Source organism: Leptodactylus fuscus, chromosome 6 (genome assembly GCF_031893055.1).
Source record: "Leptodactylus fuscus isolate aLepFus1 chromosome 6, aLepFus1.hap2, whole genome shotgun sequence".
Classification (NCBI taxonomy): Eukaryota; Metazoa; Chordata; class Amphibia; order Anura; family Leptodactylidae; genus Leptodactylus; species Leptodactylus fuscus.
Genome location: NC_134270.1, coordinates 128,235,362 through 128,258,305, shown reverse-complemented (window position 1 = coordinate 128,258,305; position 22,944 = coordinate 128,235,362). Strand labels below are relative to the sequence as shown.

Below are 22,944 nucleotides of genomic sequence, written 5' to 3'. Positions count from 1 at the left end.
GCAAAGTGGGCATGGGAATCCCATCCACTTTGCAAGTACTGTAAAACACTGATTTTTACTGCTGCGTTTCCGGCCTGTGGGGCCCCGGCCTTACTGTGATTATCATGAAGAAATAGTTCAGAACCATATGGCACAAAGTGAATTATAATATAATACTTGTTTGGAGAAAATGGGTTTAATGAGCTGTGCTAACAGAAACCGATACCAGAGCTACAGGCTGCTTTATTGAGTTTAGAGCAGGTGGCAGGATTTCCCCGTCCAGTCAGACTAGAGATACAGCTGCTACAGGAAAGCATGTGATATACAAGTGCAGCTTGTACGCTAGTCATGCTCCCATCCATAACCCATAGCTTCAGCCAAGCTTACTAAAATATACTCCTTTATTCCTAGATGTAGAAACTTGAGCTGCTCACAATATAATCATTTCACAAACTTAGAAGTAGCTTCCTACAGTGGTAAAGGGTAAGTGTTAAAGGAGGCCATTGTAGAACTGATCCATTATTTAGCATATTATAAATGAAGGGGGTTATATGCAAGTTATGGGGTGTAGGCAGAGAAATAGCCCAGCGCTAGGAAATGTAATGTTAAGAAAAAGGACTTACCAGTTTCCTCCCCTGCTGCTTCTAGTCTCATTCTCCAGTCACATGCTATATATCACGGAGGCAGAGGACAGACTGCATGGTTTATCACATTTACTTTGACAGGCATTACTATAGCTAATACACTCTTCAATGCATAGAGTAATGTATTGTGGAAAGTCCCAAATTACACACTGCTTCTATGACCCCACACAGAACTGAGGAGCCTCCAGATGCTGGAAACTGCTCGCAGTAGACTGGGGAATGTGTGTAGTCTATACACTGCAATATCCTAGAACCACTGCTAGAAAGTGGACGGGGCTGCAGCTGTGAGACTATTACTGGAATTAGGAGTAGACTGCTTGTGCTCGCTGTGTCCTGCAGCAGCTTCTAGGTGGTAGAAGAACGAATCTGTGCAGGGTCATCAATATGAAAGAAAAAATCCATTTAGGGCTGGAAGGTGAGCCATAGCAATAAGACCGCAGTGTAAACACTTTTCTTCCTACTTTCTGCCCATATTCTACCTATACAAAAACCCCAGCTTTTCTGTATGTATAATTGACATGCTGTGCTTTTGAAAACCCAGCTTCTCCGCTGTGGATGTTTTTTCTGCAGTGTGTGGATAGCATTAGTGAGATTCCCATCCATGTTGCAGGTAATGTAAAATGCAGCATTTTTGGAGCCAAAGCAAAGAATGGCCACAAAAGGAATGGGAAATATATAAGAAGCTCCTTACACGTCTCCTTTCTGCTCAATCCACTCCTTGCTTACCCCTGGTTCACATCAGCGTTTGAATTCCGTCCAGGGGAGTCTGCATGCAGACATAACCCCCCCCCTAACAGAATATCAACGCAACTGCAAGTGCTGTAAAAGCACACAGACCCCCATTATAGTCTATGGGGTCTGTGTGCTATTACAGCACAGTGCTTGCAATTGTAGTCCGGTGGGGGTGTCTCCATGCAGACTCTAACCGGACAGTATACATACGCTAATGTGAACCGACCCTTAAGATTAAACCACAGTAAATTCTGCAACAAACCCCCCCCCCCCCCCCCAAAAAAAAAACAACAAAAAAACAAAAAAACAAACTGGGATTCGTCAATGTGGGTACTCAAGATCCCTCTTGGTAATATTTGTGTTTCACCCATTCCAATATAGCATCCAAGCAGATACTTTTGAATTAAGAAAAATACAACAATATATGTAGCCTGAACATCCAGTCCTACTAGTTTGTCCCCCTATTTTTACTAACTTCTGGACTGTGGGCAAGAATTAGGCCACAAGATTGACTTCTAACTGCAGGACCAGGGTTTGTTTGTAGTCTGTTGCCTTGTAAGAATATAGACCTACATACAAATATTTGCAAAGCTGCTGCAATGTAGATGCACTGGCATAATAAAAAAAAATAAAATAATAATGTTTAGACACTCCCCCCATCCTCGGATTTCCCCCCCTCTAGTCCATTTGTTCTAGATTTGTAATGTTGCTACAGATTCAGCTAAAGTATCTTTTGAAACTGCAGATCATACAAGTGGCAAAAGAGAGAAGTATTTTATAAATCTAAAAGTTTTATTAGGACGACTGACTGACAAAATGCTGCCTAAGATTTACTTTACATAGGATAAAAGTTTTCACAGAACCTAAAACACATGCTACTGTAAAATAGAAATAAAAAAAACCTACAAGTGACAGGTTTATACAATAAAACTTCAGAGAGAAGTCCCTGGGTAACCATTATCCTCTGGATACCGGCTCCCTAAGGCTTTCCTGCTTCAGAAGTTACGAGAAAAGAAGAGATTAAACAAAAATAAGTTTTCACATAAACAGCACCATCTCCAAGTAACTGTTTAAAAATTCACAATTTGCCCACATCATCCCTTCAATCCCAAGCAATAGATGTAGGAACATGTTAATACCCCCCATCTACTAGGTAGCATGTTGGTCTTGTAGGATCCTTGCAGCTGCCTGGAGGGGCAGCAACGTTGATGCCCCAGGAAGCAGCCAAACACTGAACGAGTGACAATAACACACTGCATCATCTTTTTGGCGACAAGATTTCCTCTCTTCGTTTAGAAAGAGTAAAAGTTAAAAAAAGGGGGGAAAAAAAAAAAATTTCTCCCTCGCCCACCCCAATGTCTTTTTTTTTTTTTTTTTTTTGACAGACATCACTAATAGCCAAAAAATACATGCTACTTGGTAAAAATGTAGAGTTTGTAACACTAGTGGGGAAGAGGAGGAGCAGGGGCATAGGGTGCAGTGTCTCCTGGGCTTTACACATAAACCCCCTTTGTGACTGCAGGAAAGACTGAATCCTTTAGCTGTCCTCCTACACCTTCCCACCATCCGTTCTTATTAATAACCGCTTTATGTAGCCTTTAGTTTTTGTCTTCCTTTTTGTCATCATCCTCTGAAGGATAAGAATGCCACGTCAGTCGCTCCTCGTAGAATGAAATCACCACTTGGGGACACTTCACGTTAGCTTCCTTTGCTGGGACGAGATCGGCTTCGTCTGAATTTTTCCTGTAGGTTATACATGGGAGATAATATTACCTCTAGGCTGTTGCACACAACATCTGGTGAATTACTGTGTAAGCAGAAACGTCCCCATATACACCAATTGCCGCCAATACAGAGATCCAAAAATAAAAGCTACTTACCATTTCATCAAGAACATTAATTCCCCACTTGAGTCTGTGGCTCCAATAATCCTTTCTGGATCTAAACCTCGAGCAAATCCACGAGGCTTCTCAACCTGAGGTAAGGAAGCAGAAACAGTGTTACTCAATGTAAATAATAACAACACATGCTTAACCCCTTAAGGACCAGGCCATTTTTTGGTTTCGCATTTTCGTTTTTCCCTCCTCACATTTCAAGAGCCATAACTTTTTCATTTTTCAGTTCACAGAGTCACATGATGGCTTATTGTTTGCGGGACAAATTGTACTTTGTAATGGCATCATTCAATATGCTGTGCAATGTACTGGGAAGCTGGAAAAAAATTCAGAATGAGGTGCAATTGGAGAAAAAATGCATTTGCGCCATTTTCTTATGGGTTTAATTTTTACAGCGTTCACTGTTTGGTACAAATGACATGTTACCTGTGTTCTACGTGTCAGTACGAACGCGGTGATACCAAATTTATATAGTATTTGAAATGTTTTGATACTTTTAAAAAAATGATAAACTTTGCAAAATAGAAAAAAAATTTTGTGTCATCATGTTCTAACACCTGTAACTTTTTCATATTTCCATGTATGGAGCTGGTTGTGGTGTCTTTTTATGCGGGACAAGATGATGTTTCTATTGATACCATTTGGGGAAAGATCTGATGGTTTGATCACTTTTTATTCAATTTTTTATAGGAGGCAAAGTGTTGAAAAAAACGCTTTTTGGCTGTTTTTATTTTTTTTGCCGCTACGCCGTTCGCAGTACGGGATAAATGTTTTAATATTCTAATAGTTCGGGCATTTTGGAGCGCGGGGATACCTAATATGTTTATGTTTAATGTTCTTTAATTACTTTTATAGCTAATCTAGGGAAAGGGGGGTGATTTGAACTTTTATATTTTTTTTATTTTTTTAATACTTTTAAAAACTTTTTTTTTCTTCTGTTACATTTATGATCAGACCCCTTAGGTACCTTGAAACCTAGGGGGTCTGATCGCTCATACTATTCACTGCAATACTACAGTACTGCAGTGAATAGCAGAATCCCAGCACTTCTATTAGACGATGCCTCTGGCCTCTGGCATCGTCTAATAGATCTCGGGCAGAGACAAGCCTGGAAGCCTTCAATAGGCTTCCGGCTGTCATAGCAACCGATCACCGCCCTCATGTGACGTTCAGGAGGGCGGCGATCGGGGAAACATGGCGGCGCCCATGCCGCCTGCGCTGTTTACACGCTGCGGTCGCGTTTGACCGCAGTGTGTAAAGGGTTAACAGCAGCGATCGGCTCGGGCACCGACCGCTGCTGTTAGTGGCAGGTCCTGGCTGTATGATACAGCCGGCATCTGCCGTGTATGGAGCGAGCTCAGCGTGTGAGCTCGCTCCATACATCCCCATGCGACCCATGACGTACAGTTACGTCAAGGGTCGCTAAGGGGTTAATATTATTTATAGTATAATGGCCAGCAATGGCAGTAAAGATGCTGCTTATTTTTGGAGAGAGGTTATCATACAAAAACATATGTGTAATTAGACTGGTAATTGGTGATCCCCACAAATCGTCACAGTGTAGGATGTGTGACTGCAAAGGGTTAATTTATTTATCTTGTGCTTATCTTCCACTAGAGATACCCATGTACAATGGGCTAAAATTGATAAAAAAGATGATTTAAACCAAAATGCGCCTTCATCAGGTGTAATTTAATAATGAGAAATTGTTTTATGTGGCATGTGCTCAGATTGTGTAAGAACATCTGGTGACACCCAAATGACTATTCATTTACTGGTGTGTGTGTGTGTGTGTGTGTGTGTGTGTGTGTAATCCATCTATCTGCTTGGGTCCTTCACTTTCCATACCTCCTCTTTCTTTTTCTTGGGCTTACTTTCTTCAGTACCAAGCTCATTATCAGAATCTGCCTTGCGCTTTCCATCCGCTCGGGCTGTCTCGTGTGCGGATTTCTGAGACTGTAGAAACTCTGCAATAAGATCAGGACAGTCCAGGTTCTCTTCGGGCTCCCATGTGTTGTCCTCACTGCAAGCATTGGATGAATTCAGAGTTAATTACATGTGCCAATTCTACTCTCCTCCCTCAGTGACTTACCAGCAGACACACAAAACTGATGTTCTAAAACAACCCTGTATTACTTGAGCTGGTGGCTTACTTACTTGTAGTTTATAGCTGCATGGAATGTGAAAACCAGCTCCTGCACCAAACCTCATACAAAGAAGACTATCTGTAAGCAGAGCTGCAGCAATAACCAACCACATGTAAACTTTCAAACAACTTTAGACTTTCTGACAGCATTTGTGTCATTACAGCGCTCATTCCTGGCTGTGTCTTCAATTGGCGCTGGTCAGAATTTGTCACAAGTCGAACTGCTGAAAACCGCAGCTTTAATATGACAATAGAATCAGTGCTCTAGGTGCTATATAGCATGATATACAGCTATTTGAAGTCACCAAGCTCAGCCATGCAGCATGATATGTTGGAGCTGTACTGCTGGCAACATAGAAACAGGAGAGAATAAAGAAAAAAAAAAAGAGACAAAGTGCATAACAGCATGGGATTACATAGAAAGACCGATGTGTTAATGAAGTAGATTACAGAATTTATTCACGACACACATTCTGGTCAAAGAAAAAAAAAACTTGTTTGAAAGTTTCGGTATGCCTTAACTACAATGAAGAATCAGGCAAGCAGCGTAGATGTTGAAGACTATTAACCTGTAAATGCTTATCTCCTATTGACATAAATAAGGCTCTGATCACAAGTCAGTATTTGTAGCCCCTTTAGAGGAGAGTGCTTTCCCTCCTAAAACTAAACCGTACCTATTGTTTCTGGTGACTTCTTAGGATAAGTTGTCATGGGTGTGTATATGAGTGTATATCACTATTTCTGGTCATTTGACAAGTTCTAGTTTGCAGATATTAGTCTTTCCCTCTGCACACTGTATCTGGATACTGCAACCTTCTCTGAGCTGGCCATACCAAGAGGAGGGATTTCTAATACAGTCTCTTTCATTGACTGGGAGTCTGATCAATCATCTAGGTTCCCATAAAGAAATTTGGAGCAGATTTTGAGGTGAATTCAGAATAGAAATCAGCTCCATAAACAGTGAGAGGCAGCGCCGGACCCTTCTGTTTTTCAGCACAGTGAAAAATACAAGCGCCCTGCCAGAGATTCTGAGGCTGATTCAGCTACAGAACCTGAGGCGCGAGGCACATGCTGATCAGCCCCATTGTATCTATTTACAGAGGCATACGAGGCGCAAGACCACCTCACATTCCTACATGTGAACCTGCGCTTTGTTTAGTGGGTTTTCTCACAGCCAAATTTGCTACAAATAAAATGAAGCTCCATCATTTTTACTCCTTACTTATTGGCAACAAATCACAAACAGAAATGTGATAGAAGACTCTTGTAGTCTGTTGCTGAGGTGACACATGTGACAGCCATACTTACTCAGAGAACCCTTTCCATTTCAGTAGATATTCCACCTTTCCTTTAACCACCCTCCTGTCCAGGACCTTTTCCACTACATATTCTTCCTCTTCTTCATCTACAACTTCTTCCATCTTTTTTTTGTTTTGCTTTTTTCCCATAGACGTCGCCAGCTTCCTGGTTAGGTGGGGCTGTATGGGGCAGAGAGGATATCAGAGATCAAGACACTATACAAAGACATAGTAATGCTAAAACATAAATGGTAGGGGATCAATCACAGTGATCTCTGCCGATCAGAAGAACTGACATGTTTGTCTCCCAGGAGCAGTGGACAGAAAGGCATGCCCGATCTCCATTCACACACTGGAGAGAGCTGAAGTCTGGTGGTCATAGAGGCATGGTGGTACCTCTTTTATGAACACTGTTCCATTCAGACTAGGGGGCATACAACCCCCATTCTTGTGATCAGTGGAGGTGCTCCACTGGCATGTTGCTTGACTACTATGATATGAATCAGGAAAAAACATCTTTAGTAGGACAATTCCAATAATCTGAATGGACAGAGTGAACTTCCTCAAGTCACTTGTGATGGTGTTGCAGGAATATAGAACACCTGAGTACAATGAAAAGAACAAATAACTCTCCAATTAACCTGAACTGGCCTTCTTGCTGCAGAACAGTCCCCCCCCCCCAAAAAAAAAAAAAAAATTGAAAAGGAAAAAATTCCCTGCAATGAATGTGCCACATGTGAATTCCCCAATACTGCTGACACCTGGAGAGTCCTAACAGGGGCCACACTGCCATCAGCTGTTCTACGTAAGGAATGGCCACAGCAAACACCTTCTAAGGGTCCATTCACATGGAGGAATTTGGCGCTGATTCTGGCGCAGAATCAGTGTGGAAAAAAAAAAAAAGCCTCCCATTGAAGTCAATGGTAGGCATTTTTTCCCCACACTGGTTCTGATGCGGATTCCGCACCAAATTACTCTGTGTGAATGGACTCTAAGGGTGCATTCACACTGAGTAAACGCTAGCTTATTCTGAACGTAAAACACGTTCAGAATAAGCGGCGTCTAAAGCAGCTCCATTCATTTCTATGGGAGCGGGGATACGAGCGCTCCCCATAGAAATGAATGGGCTGCTTCTTTCACTCCGTGCAGTCCCATTGAAGTGAATGGGAAGTGCCGGCGTATACGGCAAGCTCTGCTCATGCCGGAGCGTACACGCCGGCACTCCCCATTCACTTCAATGGGACTGCACGGAGTGAAAGAAGCAGCCCATTCATTTCTATGGGGAGCGCTCGTATCCCCGCTCCCATAGAAATGAATGGAGCTGCTTTAGACGCCGCTTATTCTGAACGTGTTTTACGTTCAGAATAAGCTAGCGTTTACTCAGTGTGAATGCACCCTAAGACATACATCACTGAAATGATTCTGGAGTCCCAGTTCTGTGGCCACTAGGTGACTATTCAGACTGCTGATTTCTAGCATTTTTTTTTCTGAGAATGTTCTTGGGTGAGACTACAGACTTACCTCAACTGAATAGCAGAACTGTACTGGGATAAGGCCATGGGTGGCTTATTCACAGCCCAGGACCCTCCCCAGTAACACATGTATATCCAGTATAGAGTTTAGGAATTCATAGATTTACCATCTATTGGGATTCTGATGAGCTGAACGATCCCACTTACCTACTGGGCGTTTTCTAGTGACCTATACAATTTGGCTTATTACTTTCAAAGTGTCACTATGATATTTTTCAAAGATTATATTTTCTAGGCTGATCTACTCCCAAGTGCTTATTAGTTTTGATACCCAATAGGACTGTACTGTGAAGTAGGTAATCTGAGGCAGGAGTAGGTAATATGTGTAAGCCTGAGCGCTCCACCACTATAACACCCCCCCCCCCTTGTCTGCTACGGCCCAAGTGTGCCAATGAACAGTACAGTCCAATTACCATATCAGGCACAAAAACTAACTGCACTGACTGCTCAGGAATGGTGGGGGTCAGAGGGAATATTCCAACTGTGCTGGAATCAGTGGTCAGCATCTATTAAAGGATGTAGATAGAGATCCTCTCTAATAAAAGATAGTCCCATTAACATAACCATGAGCCAACTTATGCCACCACATGGTACTTCCTACACTAAAACTGTCTCAGAGTCCTGTAGTTACTACTATGGGCAGCCAGACCACTTAGTTTTCTGAGACAGTTTTGATACATAGGACCAATTGTATTCCAGGAATGTTTCTCCTTCGCCAGTACTTGGAAAGTAACACACAACTAGGAAATCAGCCAAACTGATCACAAACTATGCTCTATACTATCAGCAGGCACCATGCCAACAATGGCACAGTCCATACCAGTCTGAAGAAGAGAGTGCTCAAAGCCAACCTGAAATCCTCAAAACCATCCGCACCTTAACCCTTTAGGTAAAGTCACACATGTGGCAGACATTTCTGCAACTGGTCCATTCATTTGGTCTGAGCTTCAAAACTCTTCGAGAAGAATTTTGTAAAATTTAGTATACTAGAAAAAAAAAAAAAAGAAAAAAAAAGTTGAAAATTGTTGTGTCTGTTTTTGTATAAACATTGGCAACTTTTTGTTGTTCTGCCCCCTCATTCCACTTTTCAGAAAAGGGGGTGTGGCAGGGATTATTGGAAGGGGGCAAATCGGAAAGTTTAGCTGAAATATACATCAGCTTAGATTTTAGTTTCGGGTGCGCTGGGGGTACAGAGATGTGCCTGACTTATTGGGGGTGCAGAGATGTGCCTGACGTATTGGGGGGCACATCTGACTCCAGTGCAGGAGATGGAGACGACTCTTTACAAATCACTTGCAACATCTCCACCATAAAGCTGCCACATGTTAATTCAGTTATTACATCTGATGCTCAGCACCATGAACCTGGTGAAGATGCCATCCATAGCGGATCCATGCCAAGTGGCCACAGCTCCCTGCTTGGCACACAAGAGTCCATAGCACTTGTTGCCCTAATTGCAGACACCATGGTTTTCTGCTCTGGGTCACTGTGGCACAGCGGGGTTGGCATATGCATTGGTCAGTGTCTCATACAGCACTACTACTAGGTGGGCATCACTCAGCCTGGTACAGCCATGCCCCCCTCACAGAGCAGACACCAGCTGTGGCACAACTTTGCCCACTCTGTAAGACATGCCGGCTCCTAGTCAGAATAACCTGTGGCCGGGCACTGCGTCACCCCAGTGATACCTGGCCGGAGCAGGGGGTGTGTGCGCCTCATAGTGCGGGGGCCCCGGGGCTGAGCATCTCACCTCTTAGCAGTCAGGCGGGAGGGCAGCTAGTCGCTTCCCGGGCTCTCAGGCCTGTCGCTGCAGCTACAAGGCGGCCCCCAGCGCTGTGGGACCGTTATGTAACGGATAACGGAGCCGTCAGTGGCGCGCAGCACGGCCTCCAACCGCTCTCCCACTTCACGTGATCCGGTTCGGTTCTGGGAATGTGGCGCCTCTAAACAAAAGGATCTGCTCTGCCGCCACCGAGAAGCAGCAGTGCGCATGCTCTGCACCGCCGAGCATCACGGGAGTTGTAGTTCCGCCTCAGCAGCGTGTATCTAACTCATAAAAATCACGGTCCAGAGTCGCGTTATAGACTGCCAACGTTTCTAAGCGGAAACACGTTAGAGCCTAAAAGAGATTGGGAAGTTCAGAGCCTGTTATTATTAGTATGAACATGTGGAGAAACAAAGCTCACCACAGAAAAACTACATATCCCAAGATCCTCTGCGCCCGGCCCGGAAGTGATCAGTAGATGAAACAGCTGAGAGAGAGAGAGGAGATCGTGTCCAGTCGTGTTTATCGTGCTGTGGACGCGTAAGCTATTTTATAGTTATACTATTGTGAGAGGTGTATATGGGAATGTCGCGATATATCAGTAACATAGAGGATATGAAGTATTAGGTGGAGATGTAGCAGGGGTATACAGGAGGTGAGGTATTAGGGAGAGATATAGCAGGGGTATAGAGGATGTGAGGTATTAGGGAGAGATATAGCAGGGGTATACAGGAGGTGAGGTATTAGGGAGAGATATAGCAGGGGTATAGAGGATGTGAGGTATTAGGGGGAGATGTAGCAGGGGTATACAGGAGGTGAGGTATTAGGGGGAGATATAGCAGGGGTATAGAGGATGTGAGGTATTAGGGAGAGATATAGCAGGGGTATACAGGAGGTGAGGTATTAGGGGGAGATGTAGCAGGGGTATACAGGAGGTGAGGTATTAGGGGGAGATGTAGCAGGGGTATACAGGAGGTGAGGTATTAGGGGGAGATATAGCAGGGGTATACAGGAGGTGAGGTATTAGGGGGAGATGTAGCAGGGGTATAGAGGATGTGAGGTATTAGGGGGAGATATAGCAGGGGTATAGAGGATGTGAGGTATTAGGGGGAGATATAGCAGGGGTATAGAGGATGTGAGGTATTAGGGGGAGATATAGCAGGGGTATAGAGGAGGTGAGGTATTAGGGGGAGATGTAGCAGGGGTATACAGGAGGTGAGGTATTAGGGGGAGATATAGCAGGGGTATACAGGAGGTGAGGTATTAGGGAGAGATATAGCAGGGGTATACAGGAGGTGAGGTATTAGGGGGAGATATAGCAGGGGTATACAGGAGGTGAGGTATTAGGGAGAGATATAGCAGGGGTATACAGGAGGTGAGGTATTAGGGGGAGATGTAGCAGGGGTATACAGGAGGTGAGGTATTAGGGGGAGATGTAGCAGGGGTATACAGGAGGTGAGGTATTAGGGGGAGATGTAGCAGGGGTATAGAGGATGTGAGGTATTAGGGGGAGATGTAGCAGGGGTATAGAGGAGGTGAGGTATTAGGGGGAGATGTAGCAGGGGTATAGAGGAGGTGAGGTATTAGGGGGAGATATAGCAGGGGTATAGAGGATGTGAGGTATTAGGGGGAGATATAGCAGGGGTATACAGGAGGTGAGGTATTAGGGGGAGATGTAGCAGGGGTATAGAGGATGTGAGGTATTAGGGGGAGATATAGCAGGGGTATAGAGGATGTGAGGTATTAGGGGGAGATATACCAGGGGTATAGAGGATGTGAGGTATTAGGGGGAGATGTAGCAGGGGTATAGAGGAGGTGAGGTATTAGGGGGAGATGTAGCAGGGGTATACAGGAGGTGAGGTATTAGGGGGAGATGTAGCAGGGGTATACAGGAGGTGAGGTATTAGGGGGAGATGTACCAGGGGTATAGAGGAGGTGAGGTATTAGGGAGAGATATACCAGGGGTATACAGGAGGTGAGGTATTAGGGGGAGATATACCAGGGGTATACAGGAGGTGAGGTATTAGGGAGAGATGTAGCAGGGGTATAGAGGAGGTGAGGTATTAGGGGAGATGTAGCAGGGGTATAGAGGAGGTGAGGTATTAGGGGGAGATGTAGCAGGGGTATAGAGGAGGTGAGGTATTAGGGGAGATGTAGCAGGGGTATAGAGGAGGTGAGGTATTAGGGGGAGATGTAGCAGGGGTATACAGGAGGTGAGGTATTAGGGGGAGATATAGCAGGGGTATAGAGGAGGTGAGGTATTAGGGGGAGATATAGCAGGGGTATACAGGAGGTGAGGTATTAGGGGGAGATGTAGCAGGGGTATAGAGGAGGTGAGGTATTAGGGGGAGATGTAGCAGGGGTATAGAGGAGGTGAGGTATTAGGGGAGATGTAGCAGGGGTATAGAGGAGGTGAGGTATTAGGGGAGATGTAGCAGGGGTATACAGGAGGTGAGGTATTAGGGGGAGATATAGCAGGGGTATACAGGAGGTGAGGTATTAGGGGGAGATGTAGCAGGGGTATAGAGGAGGTGAGGTATTAGGGGGAGATGTAGCAGGGGTATAGAGGAGGTGAGGTATTAGGGGAGATGTAGCAGGGGTATAGAGGAGGTGAGGTATTAGGGGAGATGTAGCAGGGGTATAGAGGAGGTGAGGTATTAGGGGGAGATGTAGCAGGGGTATACAGGAGGTTCCTTTAATGCATATCATGTTTAATTGAGATTTTGACTCTTCTAAATACAGATGAGATCTCTTGAAGAGACTACAATTTACAGGATGTATCAGAATAACTTACAAGAAGAGGTAAGACTGACTGGGGGAGATTTAATAAGTAAAAGGCACCAGTAAACTAGCATTCTTTATGCCCCATTTATCAAGTGTTCTACAAACCTTTTAGACACATTAACAATAAAAAAAAAAAAAACAGAGTGTGACTTCACATGGTCGGATACAACACCGTGTGCCAAAATTTTGGCTCTTTTCCTAGCATAAACTAAGCCAGCTAATAGGAGGTGTAAAGTTGGACTAGCCAGTCTAACAATATGCCAGATTTATAAAACGGCATTAGATCTTTAGCTTGGGAGCCAAATGTGACTTGCAACCCCCCATCTGTATGGCATGCCATGTAAATCTTCAATCATGGTTAAAATATGATATAAACTGTGACGGTATTGAAAAATTATCTGAAACTCTTAACGATGATAATTTAGATGGTAAAATATACTACCAATAGTATAATTACATATATACACATGTTTGCAATTTCTTAATTTATTTCACATTGTGACAATGAGGCATGTTGACGTTACGTTCATTAACTGTGATATGTTAATGAGGCATTGTGACTTTCACAGGAGGACATTGTGATATCACAATGGGACATTACAGCAAATAGAAGATTAGAAAGGGCTTTACAGTGTACAAATATTTCCCCAAGAGCCTGTTTTAATCTTTTTATTTGCTGAGATACAATTGTAAATATATAGGTAGAGTTACACTGGGTGGGACTGCAACAAGGTTGTGTTATACGAGCTCTACACACACATGCTGGGGAAAGCCAAGCTACTGTGGCCTTATGTGTTTAATTGTTCCAATGGTGTATCACTTGGAACTCTTTGATTTTTTTTTTTGTTACAAACACAACGGGGCATTGTGACATCACAATGATCAATTGGGTTGTGACAGTGAAACACTGTGACTTCACAATGGTGACGTAACAATATCAGTGGGGTATTGTGAGAACATATTGGTAATATCACAATAGGACAGTGGTCCCAAACCAAACTTTATATCGATGCCCCTGGCTGCTATTATGGCTCAGTCCCATTCATTTTTATGGAATGGAACTGAGATGCTATGGGCTGCAGTACCAGGCACAGCCATCACAAATTGTATGGAGACGTGGTGCTTGTTGCATTGCCATGGTCAACTGGCAACTGATCATTGGAGTTGCCAGTCAGCTAAGGATAGGTCCAATCTCCTAAAAAAAAACAAAAAACAAAAAAAAAAAAAAAAAACCTTGGAAAATGAAAACAAAAAAATCCTAAAGTGAGTGAAGAGTACCTACTAGCAAAAATTAAAATTTCACATAGGTCCAGGATCCATGTGTAAATCCAAAGCTTAGCGGTTTCATCTCCAGACCTCTCAATAATAATTTTTTCAAGGTTCTGCTTATATTTGATATCTTTTATATTACTACAATGCTGGTGTCCTTTCCCTATCCTCTCCCTTATGGTTTGTAAGGTGCAAAGGCATTTTTAGAAAAAAGGAAAAGCTGAGTCCACACTGTACAGAAATGTCTGCACCCCTATAATAGGCAACTGTTATGGGCTGATATCATTGAAGCGGAAGGTTGTGACAAGGTTGTACCTAAAGATTTCCTATTACAAATCAGATAAGGAATGTAGAAATTGCTAAGGTTTACAGATGGTAACAAAAACCCTTAATAACATTATGGCAGGATAAGTGATGATCTGTATGATCAGGACATGTAGGAGTCTGAGCCCCTTTGTTTTAGAGACATGTGAATGAAGCAATGGTCACACATGCACGCTGCTGCTCCATTCATAGTCTGTGAGACTAGGGGGGGTTTCTAAGCACTTGTGGGGTTCAGGACCCCCTCGATCATATATTTATCACCTTTACTATGCAAGTCTCCCAACTTTGTTGAGAAAAAGTACTATAAAACTCCTTTCAGGGCGATGAGTGACCCTGTCCAAAGTGTGGGGAGTCATGGGGGAGATTTATCATGCAGAGAATTTGTAGAGTCTGTGTTACTGTAAGGTGCGTAAAATGAATGAAATGCTGCACAATGCTTGATAAATTTGGCGCATCTGTAAGTTATCAGACACTTCTGTTCTGAGATATTTCTCCACTTTCTATGTCACTTCCCTACTGGAGTGATATTACAATATTTGTGTGTTTTTTTTTTTTGTTTTAAATGTGATAAGTTTGATAAGTAAGATGAGACGTTTTCCATGATTCTGTGGTCCTTTACGCTATGTTCACACTAGCGTTTGGGTTTCCATTCTTCAGGTCTGCTTGGGGACCTGAAATTGGAAACCCAATCGCATAGACTACAATGGGTCCGCTGGGTTTCCACCCGAAAAATGCGGGGAGAAAAGTTCTACTTGCAGGACTTTTCTCTCCATATTTTTCATGCGGAATGGGGTGTGAAATCTCCAACCGGTCACCCATACCAGGTGTGACCGTAGCCTTAGTTATATGAAGGCCTTTGGCTCCTAAGAAGAGCTTAATATCATTCCTTACATGCTTTGATGGCGTCACCTCCCTGATAGTGTTCCACGGATTTAACTATAATGGGGGATGTATTTGGAACTGTATAGAAATCAATAACATGGTTAATTCTGTGAAACTCATTTTCCTGTGTTTTTGTCCTCTGTCCAGAAGTTTATCACGATACGTGTACAGGACCCCAGATTGCAAAATGAGGGATCATGGACCGCTTATGTGGATTACAAAATTTTCCTTCATGTAAGTCCTTTTTTAAGGTTGGAATGAAAACCGTCTGTACTGAATAATATTTCTGCCTGAGGTGTGATACAGCCTTGCTCCCCTATAGCTGCATTGTGCACATACTTGTGGTCACTCAGCTTTCTCAGAAACCGAAATAACTAATAACAGCTGAATAAAGTTTTTAATGGATTAACAGAAGGGGTGAACGCAGAGACATCAATTTAGGAGGGAATTTCTGTAAGCTTTGCAAAGTTTACAGCTGCCATTAAATTGACCCGAGCATGCTCTGTTATAGTGAACCTACTCATTTGAGAATAGAATACCAAAATTAAAGTTAAGACTGACACACAGGCATCATAGTAAACAAGAAGCCTGTGTGCTGTTATATCTGCCATTAATGTTGTGTCTTGGCTTTTGTTACTTGGGCTGGTTAGAATATTAAGGTGGGCAAAAAGAACCACTCCCTCTGAAATAATAATAGAAAAGTATTCCGATGTGGACTAGTTGTAGGTAGCAGAAATAATCGCTCACAGCTTTGTAAAGTCAGTTCTGTGCCCCCACATGGATTGCATTGTGTCTCACAAATCCCCCTGCATCGGTCTTACAAACAGGATCATACAGATGCTGTGATCCAGAAACAGTCATGGGGTTTTTCTATAGGCTTCAGTGCCCTGCTGGTATTGTGTGTACTTAGTGCTACCCCATCGGAGGCCTTGGAGCTGCATATTTCTGTAGGGGCCTCCATTATTCACAGCTGGCTGAGGGAAGGTCTGACCGTCATGGCTTTGTATTCTTTTACCATGCAAACAAATGGAGCATCGTGCAAAAATGAAAAAAAAATTGTAGGTAAAACCAATCAGATTACACCAGTTATTTTCCTGAGGCAAGTTTACTAATTAGGACAGCAATCAGATTGGTTCTAATTGGTAATAATGCTGCTTCCTTTATGTGTGAGGTCTAGGATTAGCTATGCAATGTACAGCTGGCCAATATTATAGAGGGGTCGCCATCTATAGCTCTTTATAAAACCTGAATGTTATCCGATGATTCATTTCTCAGTCTTGTGGAAGATTCACTGTTTAGGACTTTAGGAAAGTTGGGTGAGATGAATTATATAAAACCTTACAGCGGCTATTCCCACTCTGTGTTCCTCTTGTCTGTCTCTCATTTATCTGAAGACGCTGTTTTTATGATTCCATATACTTGGGCCTTCGCTCCTTTGTTCGTATATTATGTCTCAAAAATTTGGGTGGGGTTTTCACCTTTGCACCTTTTCTTCGTTTATATTGTTTTGTGGCTTTTTTTTACCCCTTTTATATTGTATTTGAAAACTCTTTAATAAACATTTCTTGCACATAACACCTTACAGCGGTGTACAAGCTTGTGCATCATAACACAGTGAGAAGCAAGGGGAAGAATAAAGAGATGTAGGATTTCACAGAAAGGAGCCAAAATGAGTTAGTGTATTACAAATGTGTTGGAAACCCAATAAATGAGCAAACGTAAGGATGTGAGTGACGTGAGAAAGGGGCCAAATTGTGGTGTTTAGTCAACTTCTTTTATTTAGCCTAGGTGCCCATGGTTCACTATTGCAGTTGGAGAGGGAAGGCTAGCTTGTCTGATCTCAGTAAAGGGCTTGCTATAATAGAAAGCACTGCAGACAGCGGTGTATGGGACGGATTAGCTGGAGATGGACATGCTGAACCCTGTTCACCTGATAAAAGCATCTACCATGGGAAAGAGGGCACCAGAACTGGACCATGCCATAACTGAAACAGTGTGATCTGATGAATCTTGCGGATTGTCAGGTGTATGTGTTTCCCGTACCAGGGTTATAGATGGCATCAGGATTCACAATGGGAAGAGAGCAGCCTGCAGGAGGTAGTGTGATAGGCAGTATGGGCAATGTTCTGCTTGGTAAATGTGGATCCTCCCATCCATGAAGGAGTTATTTTGACATGTACTGCCTACTTGCACATTGCTGTAGACTGGTCTCCCAGCAGGATAATACTTTATACCTCTCAGACCATTCCTGAAGAGAGAGTAATGAAGTTCCAGGTGTTGACTTGGTCTCCATGTTCCCCAGATCTCCATCCAACTCACAAGTTTTAGAATTTACTGAATCTACTGCTAACAACTGGGTGCCGGATACCACAGGACACCTTCATAGAGCTGTTGTGGCAGTACAATGAGCACCTACGTTATATTAGGCAGGTGGTCTTAATGTTATGACTGGTCTGCGTATCTTAGAATTCAAGTAATGTTGAGCTCTGCCTCACTTTATTAACCCATCATAAGACTTGTTGTCTGAGGCAGTGAAGGGTTCTGTCTGGTTGTATTACACATGATTGTCTATAATCGGATATGGCAACCGAATATTGATTCTGTCATTTTCTTTTGCAGACAAACAGCAAGGCGTTCACTGCTAAGACATCTTGTGTCAGGAGACGTTATCGGGAGTTTGACTGGTTGAGAAAGCAGCTCCAGAAACATGCTGGATTAGTGTGAGTGCTGTGGAGATAATCCAATGCCAGATTCACTTACCTAGCATAACACAATGTACGCAGACTATCTGCATCGGTTTGAATAGATCTTCACCTTGAACTTATCAAAACTGGCATTGTTGCTCATAACAAGCAATCAGTGCTTTAGGGTTGGTCATCCAATATCAGATTAGTGGGGAATTAACACCCAGCACCCTCATGATCAGCATTCAGGTGGACCTGGGAGCTGAACTGCAGTAACCCTGTGCAACCACTAAATAATAGATGGAGCTGTCTGCATCTGGCTTCTTCTAATATATAGGTTTAGTGGATGAGTGGCTGATCATGGGGGTGCCAGGTGCATGACCTACAGTGATCTGATATTGATTACCAATCCCAAGTATAGGTCATCAATATCAAAAACCTGGACAACCCCCTTAGACTGCTCTAAGAAAATTGCAGCTGCACTGTGCTTGCTAAAGGACAGTTATTTAGTTTTGGCACATTAACCTTACATTCACAGGTATTTTAGCTGTGTTATAAGGGCTAGCTTTACGATAGTTAGGCAGGCCCATAGCACAGGTAAATTACCAGGGAGATCAGCAGTGGAGGGGGTGGTGTAACTCAGGGGGATAGTTCCTAACCTGTGACCTCTGGTCTAGGTCCATCCCCTGCGGTCACAAGATTGGAATCAGCCCCCAAGTCGTTCTAACCCTCCTCTTCTGATTGCACAGGTAATACCTGTGCTAGGCAAGCTGTCTTTACTATACTCAGCCACCCCCATAGCACAGGTAATATATCTGTGAGAAAAGGGAGGGGGTGGAGCAGCCCAGGGGTCGGGAGATATTTTTGATCACATGACCGAAGGGTTCATCAAGAGTCCACTAGGTAAATTAAAATAATTTTAACTCTGCGGACATCTCCTTGCTGGGATCTGCTGTTGTTGCAAGAATGGTGGTCATGGACCCTAGTCTCATGGCCACAGTGAATGGAGAAACGCCTGCGCACATATAGGTCTTATGTTAATGTATATGATAACTGGTAATTTCCACTTCTCCATTCACTGTCGCCAACCCCTGTCTGTGAAAGGTGCAGGTCTCAGAGATGGAACTCCCATTTCTAAAACACTTAACGAACATCCTTGAAACATGTCAACTATCTGAGGTTAAAAAAAACCTTAAATGCACACTGTGATTTGTTACATACAATGGGTAGTGACGTTTATATTTTCCCCAGGCCTGTACCTGCATTACCAGGAAAACTTCCCTTTAACATTGGCTGCGATGATAATTTTATTGAGCAGAGACGGCGAGGGCTCCAGCGGTTCTTGGAACAGTAAGTATTCATTCAGTGGGATTCATTCCGGACAAACGAACATAACCCAGCGAGGGTTCCTGTGGAACATTAAGGAGTATTTATCAATGGCGTCCTAAATTCTGCAAAATGGCACATAGTATATCATTTATTTTGCACGTTAAACTAGACCCACTTACACTAGCTTATGGCTGAACATGCACACGTGTATTATTTTATGGCCGAAAAAAGGGTAAGCTGCTAACGAATTTGGCATAATGTTTGTTCAGCCTTCTATATCTGGAACATACACGTTTATGGCATTGTTTAAAAAACAATAAATATATATATATATATATATATATATATATATATATATATATATATATATATTTTTTTTTTTTCCATACACATATAGCCCACTGTTGTTAGGGGCCGGATTTACGTGATGTAACCTGCACATAGTTATGTATTGTGTTGAGCCCCTGGCCTAGCACCAGACTGACCCGTATTCATGGAGGAAATGGCAGCTCCCTATCAATATTCTGTGTCTTTCTCTGCCAGCTACTCGGCTCTCCATCTCTATGGCTACGGCTCCAGCCAGCGATTGGAGGAGAAGCCGTACAGAGAAGATAAGGAGCAGCTGCCATTTCCTTTCTGTAACTGCCCCTGAATTACAATTCACTTAGTGGCTGGACACTGTATCCAGTGAAAGGTCTCCAAAAGCCCAGACCACGCCGATCTAATATATCTTATGTCTACTAGACCTCTTCTCTCAGGACCACCCCAGAGAAGGTGATTTTCACTGCACTCTGGATGGTTTTACTGTATATGAATGTGCTGGTAGATTATATAGTCATAGATATATTTGGTATAGGGACAGTTATCTGCGCTGGAGAAACACCAAGGCAAGGGGTCTTTTTATTCTCCAGATAGTGGGAGGCTCACCATTGTGGCACATGAGTAATGCACTTTTTTATTTTTATGTAAATCACCATGGCCTCATATTTGTTTGTATTTGATTTACACTTAAAAATATAGAAAATGCATTCTGATGGTTTGCACTAGCTGTTATTGCACCAGCTCACAACCAGGGCAGTGGAGTCAGGGCCGGTTTTTGATGGGATCTGAAAAAAATACCAACTCTGACCTCAAAATAAAATGCTTTTAAATGATAGGAAATAGTTATCGATTTTGTATGATTAATTAGATATTAGTTGCATTTTTACTTTTGTTGAATGTCAATCACTGGCTTTAGAGGAGCTTTACTGCAGCTAGCTCACCATGGTTGTCTGCCACATATGAAATTGAGCAGGAGTTGGGACTGAGGAAAATGGAGGTGTCAGAGTGGGTGATTTGGCTGACCATCTCCACAGCCCTGGCTCATAAATGATACATAACATGATATTTGGTAACTTGTAGAGATGAGCAGTATTTAATCCAGTAGGTATTCGATCGAATACCATAGTATTTGAAATACTCGTACTCAATCGAATACCGCTCGCTATTCGCAGTAAAAATTCGATTGCATTCGGCCAATCAACGCTGGTTCTGCAGGACGAGTAAAAGCAAAGCAGGAGGAGTCCGGGCCCACATACAGAGAAAGAACTGTACAGAGCAGGACACGGCGTGGGGAGAATGATAGACCCGCAGGATAGTATTTTATCTTTGAGTAGCAGTCCCCAGCATCCCTCCTGCAGAACCAGCGTTGATTGGCTGAATGCTGTACAGTGTATAGCATTCAGCCAATGAACGCTGGTTCTGCAGGAGGCTCGTCTTTGACAGTCAAAACTTCAGCATCAATGACATCCCTGCAGAAATCACAGGGCCACAGAAGGGCTAATCCCCCATGTGTAGAGCCCTGCACACCAGTGGTGCCCGCACAGCCGCTTATCTCTTACATGACAGCAGCCAGCCATTGTACATGAAGTGGAGAACTTACCTGAAGCAGGTAGTCTGCTCGCCTGTAGACTTCAGGCAGGAGTACTTGGTGGTGTAAGTCTAAGATGGGACCACAATATAGACTGCACTGATGTTAAATATGCAGTCTACATTGTGGTCTGATCTTAGACTCCGCCTCGTCAGAGACGAGCTTCCTACAGAACCAGTACCGCACTCCTGCCCAAGTACCGCACTCTCCTTCGCTCCTCAACACTCTCCTCCCACTAATCGTGGACTTGATGAGTCCCATTTATCGAATTTTGGCTTCCCCTGAAACAAGCATTTTATTCCCATAGACTATAATGGGATTTGATATTTGATCGAGTAGTTGATTATTGAGGACTACTGGAATCGAATATTCGAATCTCGAGTATTAAACTACTCGCTCATCTCTAGTAATTTGCAATAGGCAGCAGCAAGTGATCCTGCCACATGGTGTCTATGGATTCTGGTTGAGCTGCATGTGTTGCCTCACTACTTTTTCTGTACAAGTACACGTACGTTTATCGTGACCAGTGACATTTACTGTTTGCCTGTAAATCTCATAAAATATGGATCATGTGGCCACATTGACTAATTCTTTTTATTCTTCTGTTGGCAGAGCTGTACAGAACATGGTGCTTTTGTCAGACAGTCAGTTGCATCTGTTCCTGCAAAGCCAGCTATCAGTGAGTGACATTGAAGCGTGCGCAAAGGGACATCGACCTTATACTGCTACAGAAGCAATCCTAAATTATGCCTTCTCCAACCAAGGATGGACTCAGGAGGAAAATAGGTAGTAGACAAGGGCCTGTAGGTGTGTTCGTCTTCTGTGGTCAGTAATGTAGATGTAAAGGGAAAGCCATGGCTCAGCCTGCAGCACTCTGCACTTTAAATGTCCACTTGGAATTACTTTGAAACCACCTCAGCATCTCTTTGTGTCACCCAGTCCTCCTCTTCTGGCACATTCTATGGAGTCAGATTATGATGTGGATTAAGGTGTTCTGATTTCTTAGGACTATCGCACTGGAATATTTTGTGTCATGTATTAATATGAAAATGGATTAGATGATTTGTCTGGAATCTCTCTATGAAAGATGAAACCTGTACAGAGAACAGTTGGTGACCTGCATTCTGGACATACCACACGGACAATGACAGTATTACTTACTATTCCTCGTAGCATTACCAAGACCGGTTTGTCTGCGCCCACAGATTGTTTACAGAATATTTATGAGGCCCCCTGCTGGTTAGAGATGCAATACACCATGCAGGGAACTTCTAGTGAAACGGTTGCACATCACTGATCTAGGTCTTACGTTTTGTGTTATGGCTTTGTATGAAAATCACAGATATAATACAGAAGAAAGCCTTACTGTGACTGCAGTGTGGGTCAGGAAGCTGAATACAATACAAGGTCTGCGTCTTGGTGTATTCTCTGCTCTTATTGGGCAAACAGCAGATTCTTTTTCAATAAATACACAATTTTAAAGATCATAAGTTTGGTTTATTTTCATTTCTTATTGTAGTTATTCAAGATCTCACAGCTATGTTTTACACACATTATTGCTGTAAATCCACATTGTTTGCTAACTAAGGGCAATGCTGTTCACAAACTACTTCTAGAAGAGAACACTTCCATACATATGGAGTCTAATGTAACATGCCACGATTCACGAGTCCACTGCTGTATGCTACAGATTTTACAAGGGGTATGTACAGTAGAAGGATCGCACACCTCTGTATAAGCTCCATTATGCTTGGCTGTATTGTCTGCTGCTC

At 43.1% G+C, this 22,944-nt stretch overlaps 2 protein-coding genes across 2 annotated transcripts; one reads left to right on the top strand and one right to left on the bottom strand.

The window, feature by feature from the left end:
• Positions 1-2,126: 2,126 nt before the first annotated feature.
• CBX1 (chromobox 1) lies at positions 2,127-10,202 on the bottom strand. Its single transcript, XM_075278394.1, has 5 exons — positions 9,977-10,202; positions 6,705-6,874; positions 5,099-5,273; positions 3,236-3,330; positions 2,127-3,098 (listed from the first exon to the last, which is right to left on the bottom strand). The coding sequence occupies exons 2-5, from the start codon at positions 6,842-6,844 to the stop codon at positions 2,954-2,956; spliced, it is 555 nt and encodes a 184-aa protein (XP_075134495.1). The 5' UTR covers positions 6,845-6,874; positions 9,977-10,202; the 3' UTR covers positions 2,127-2,953.
• A 251-nt stretch (positions 10,203-10,453) lies between these two features.
• Positions 10,454-22,635, top strand: SNX11 (sorting nexin 11). Its single transcript, XM_075278717.1, has 6 exons — positions 10,454-10,531; positions 12,734-12,793; positions 15,398-15,484; positions 17,870-17,970; positions 19,186-19,284; positions 21,785-22,635. The coding sequence occupies exons 2-6, from the start codon at positions 12,734-12,736 to the stop codon at positions 21,960-21,962; spliced, it is 525 nt and encodes a 174-aa protein (XP_075134818.1). The 5' UTR covers positions 10,454-10,531; the 3' UTR covers positions 21,963-22,635.
• The last annotated feature ends 309 nt before the right edge of the window (positions 22,636-22,944 follow it).

Bases quoted from the DNA above. Each gene is read 5' to 3' on its own strand.
- CBX1 (XM_075278394.1), bottom strand. From the start codon at position 6,844: ATGGGAAAAAAGCAAAACAAAAAAAAGATGGAAGAAGTTGTAGATGAA. The intron at 5,274-6,704 runs GTAAGTATGGCT...CAATGCTTGCAG, and splicing joins AAATGGAAAGGGTTCTCTGA to TGAGGACAACACATGGGAGC. The intron at 3,331-5,098 runs GTATGGAAAGTG...TCCTTACCTCAG, and splicing joins CCAAGAAAAAGAAAGAGGAG to GTTGAGAAGCCTCGTGGATT.
- SNX11 (XM_075278717.1), top strand. From the start codon at position 12,734: ATGAGATCTCTTGAAGAGACTACAATTTACAGGATGTATCAGAATAAC. The intron at 15,485-17,869 runs GTAAGTCCTTTT...TTTCTTTTGCAG, and splicing joins ATTACAAAATTTTCCTTCAT to ACAAACAGCAAGGCGTTCAC. The intron at 19,285-21,784 runs GTAAGTATTCAT...TTCTGTTGGCAG, and splicing joins CTCCAGCGGTTCTTGGAACA to AGCTGTACAGAACATGGTGC.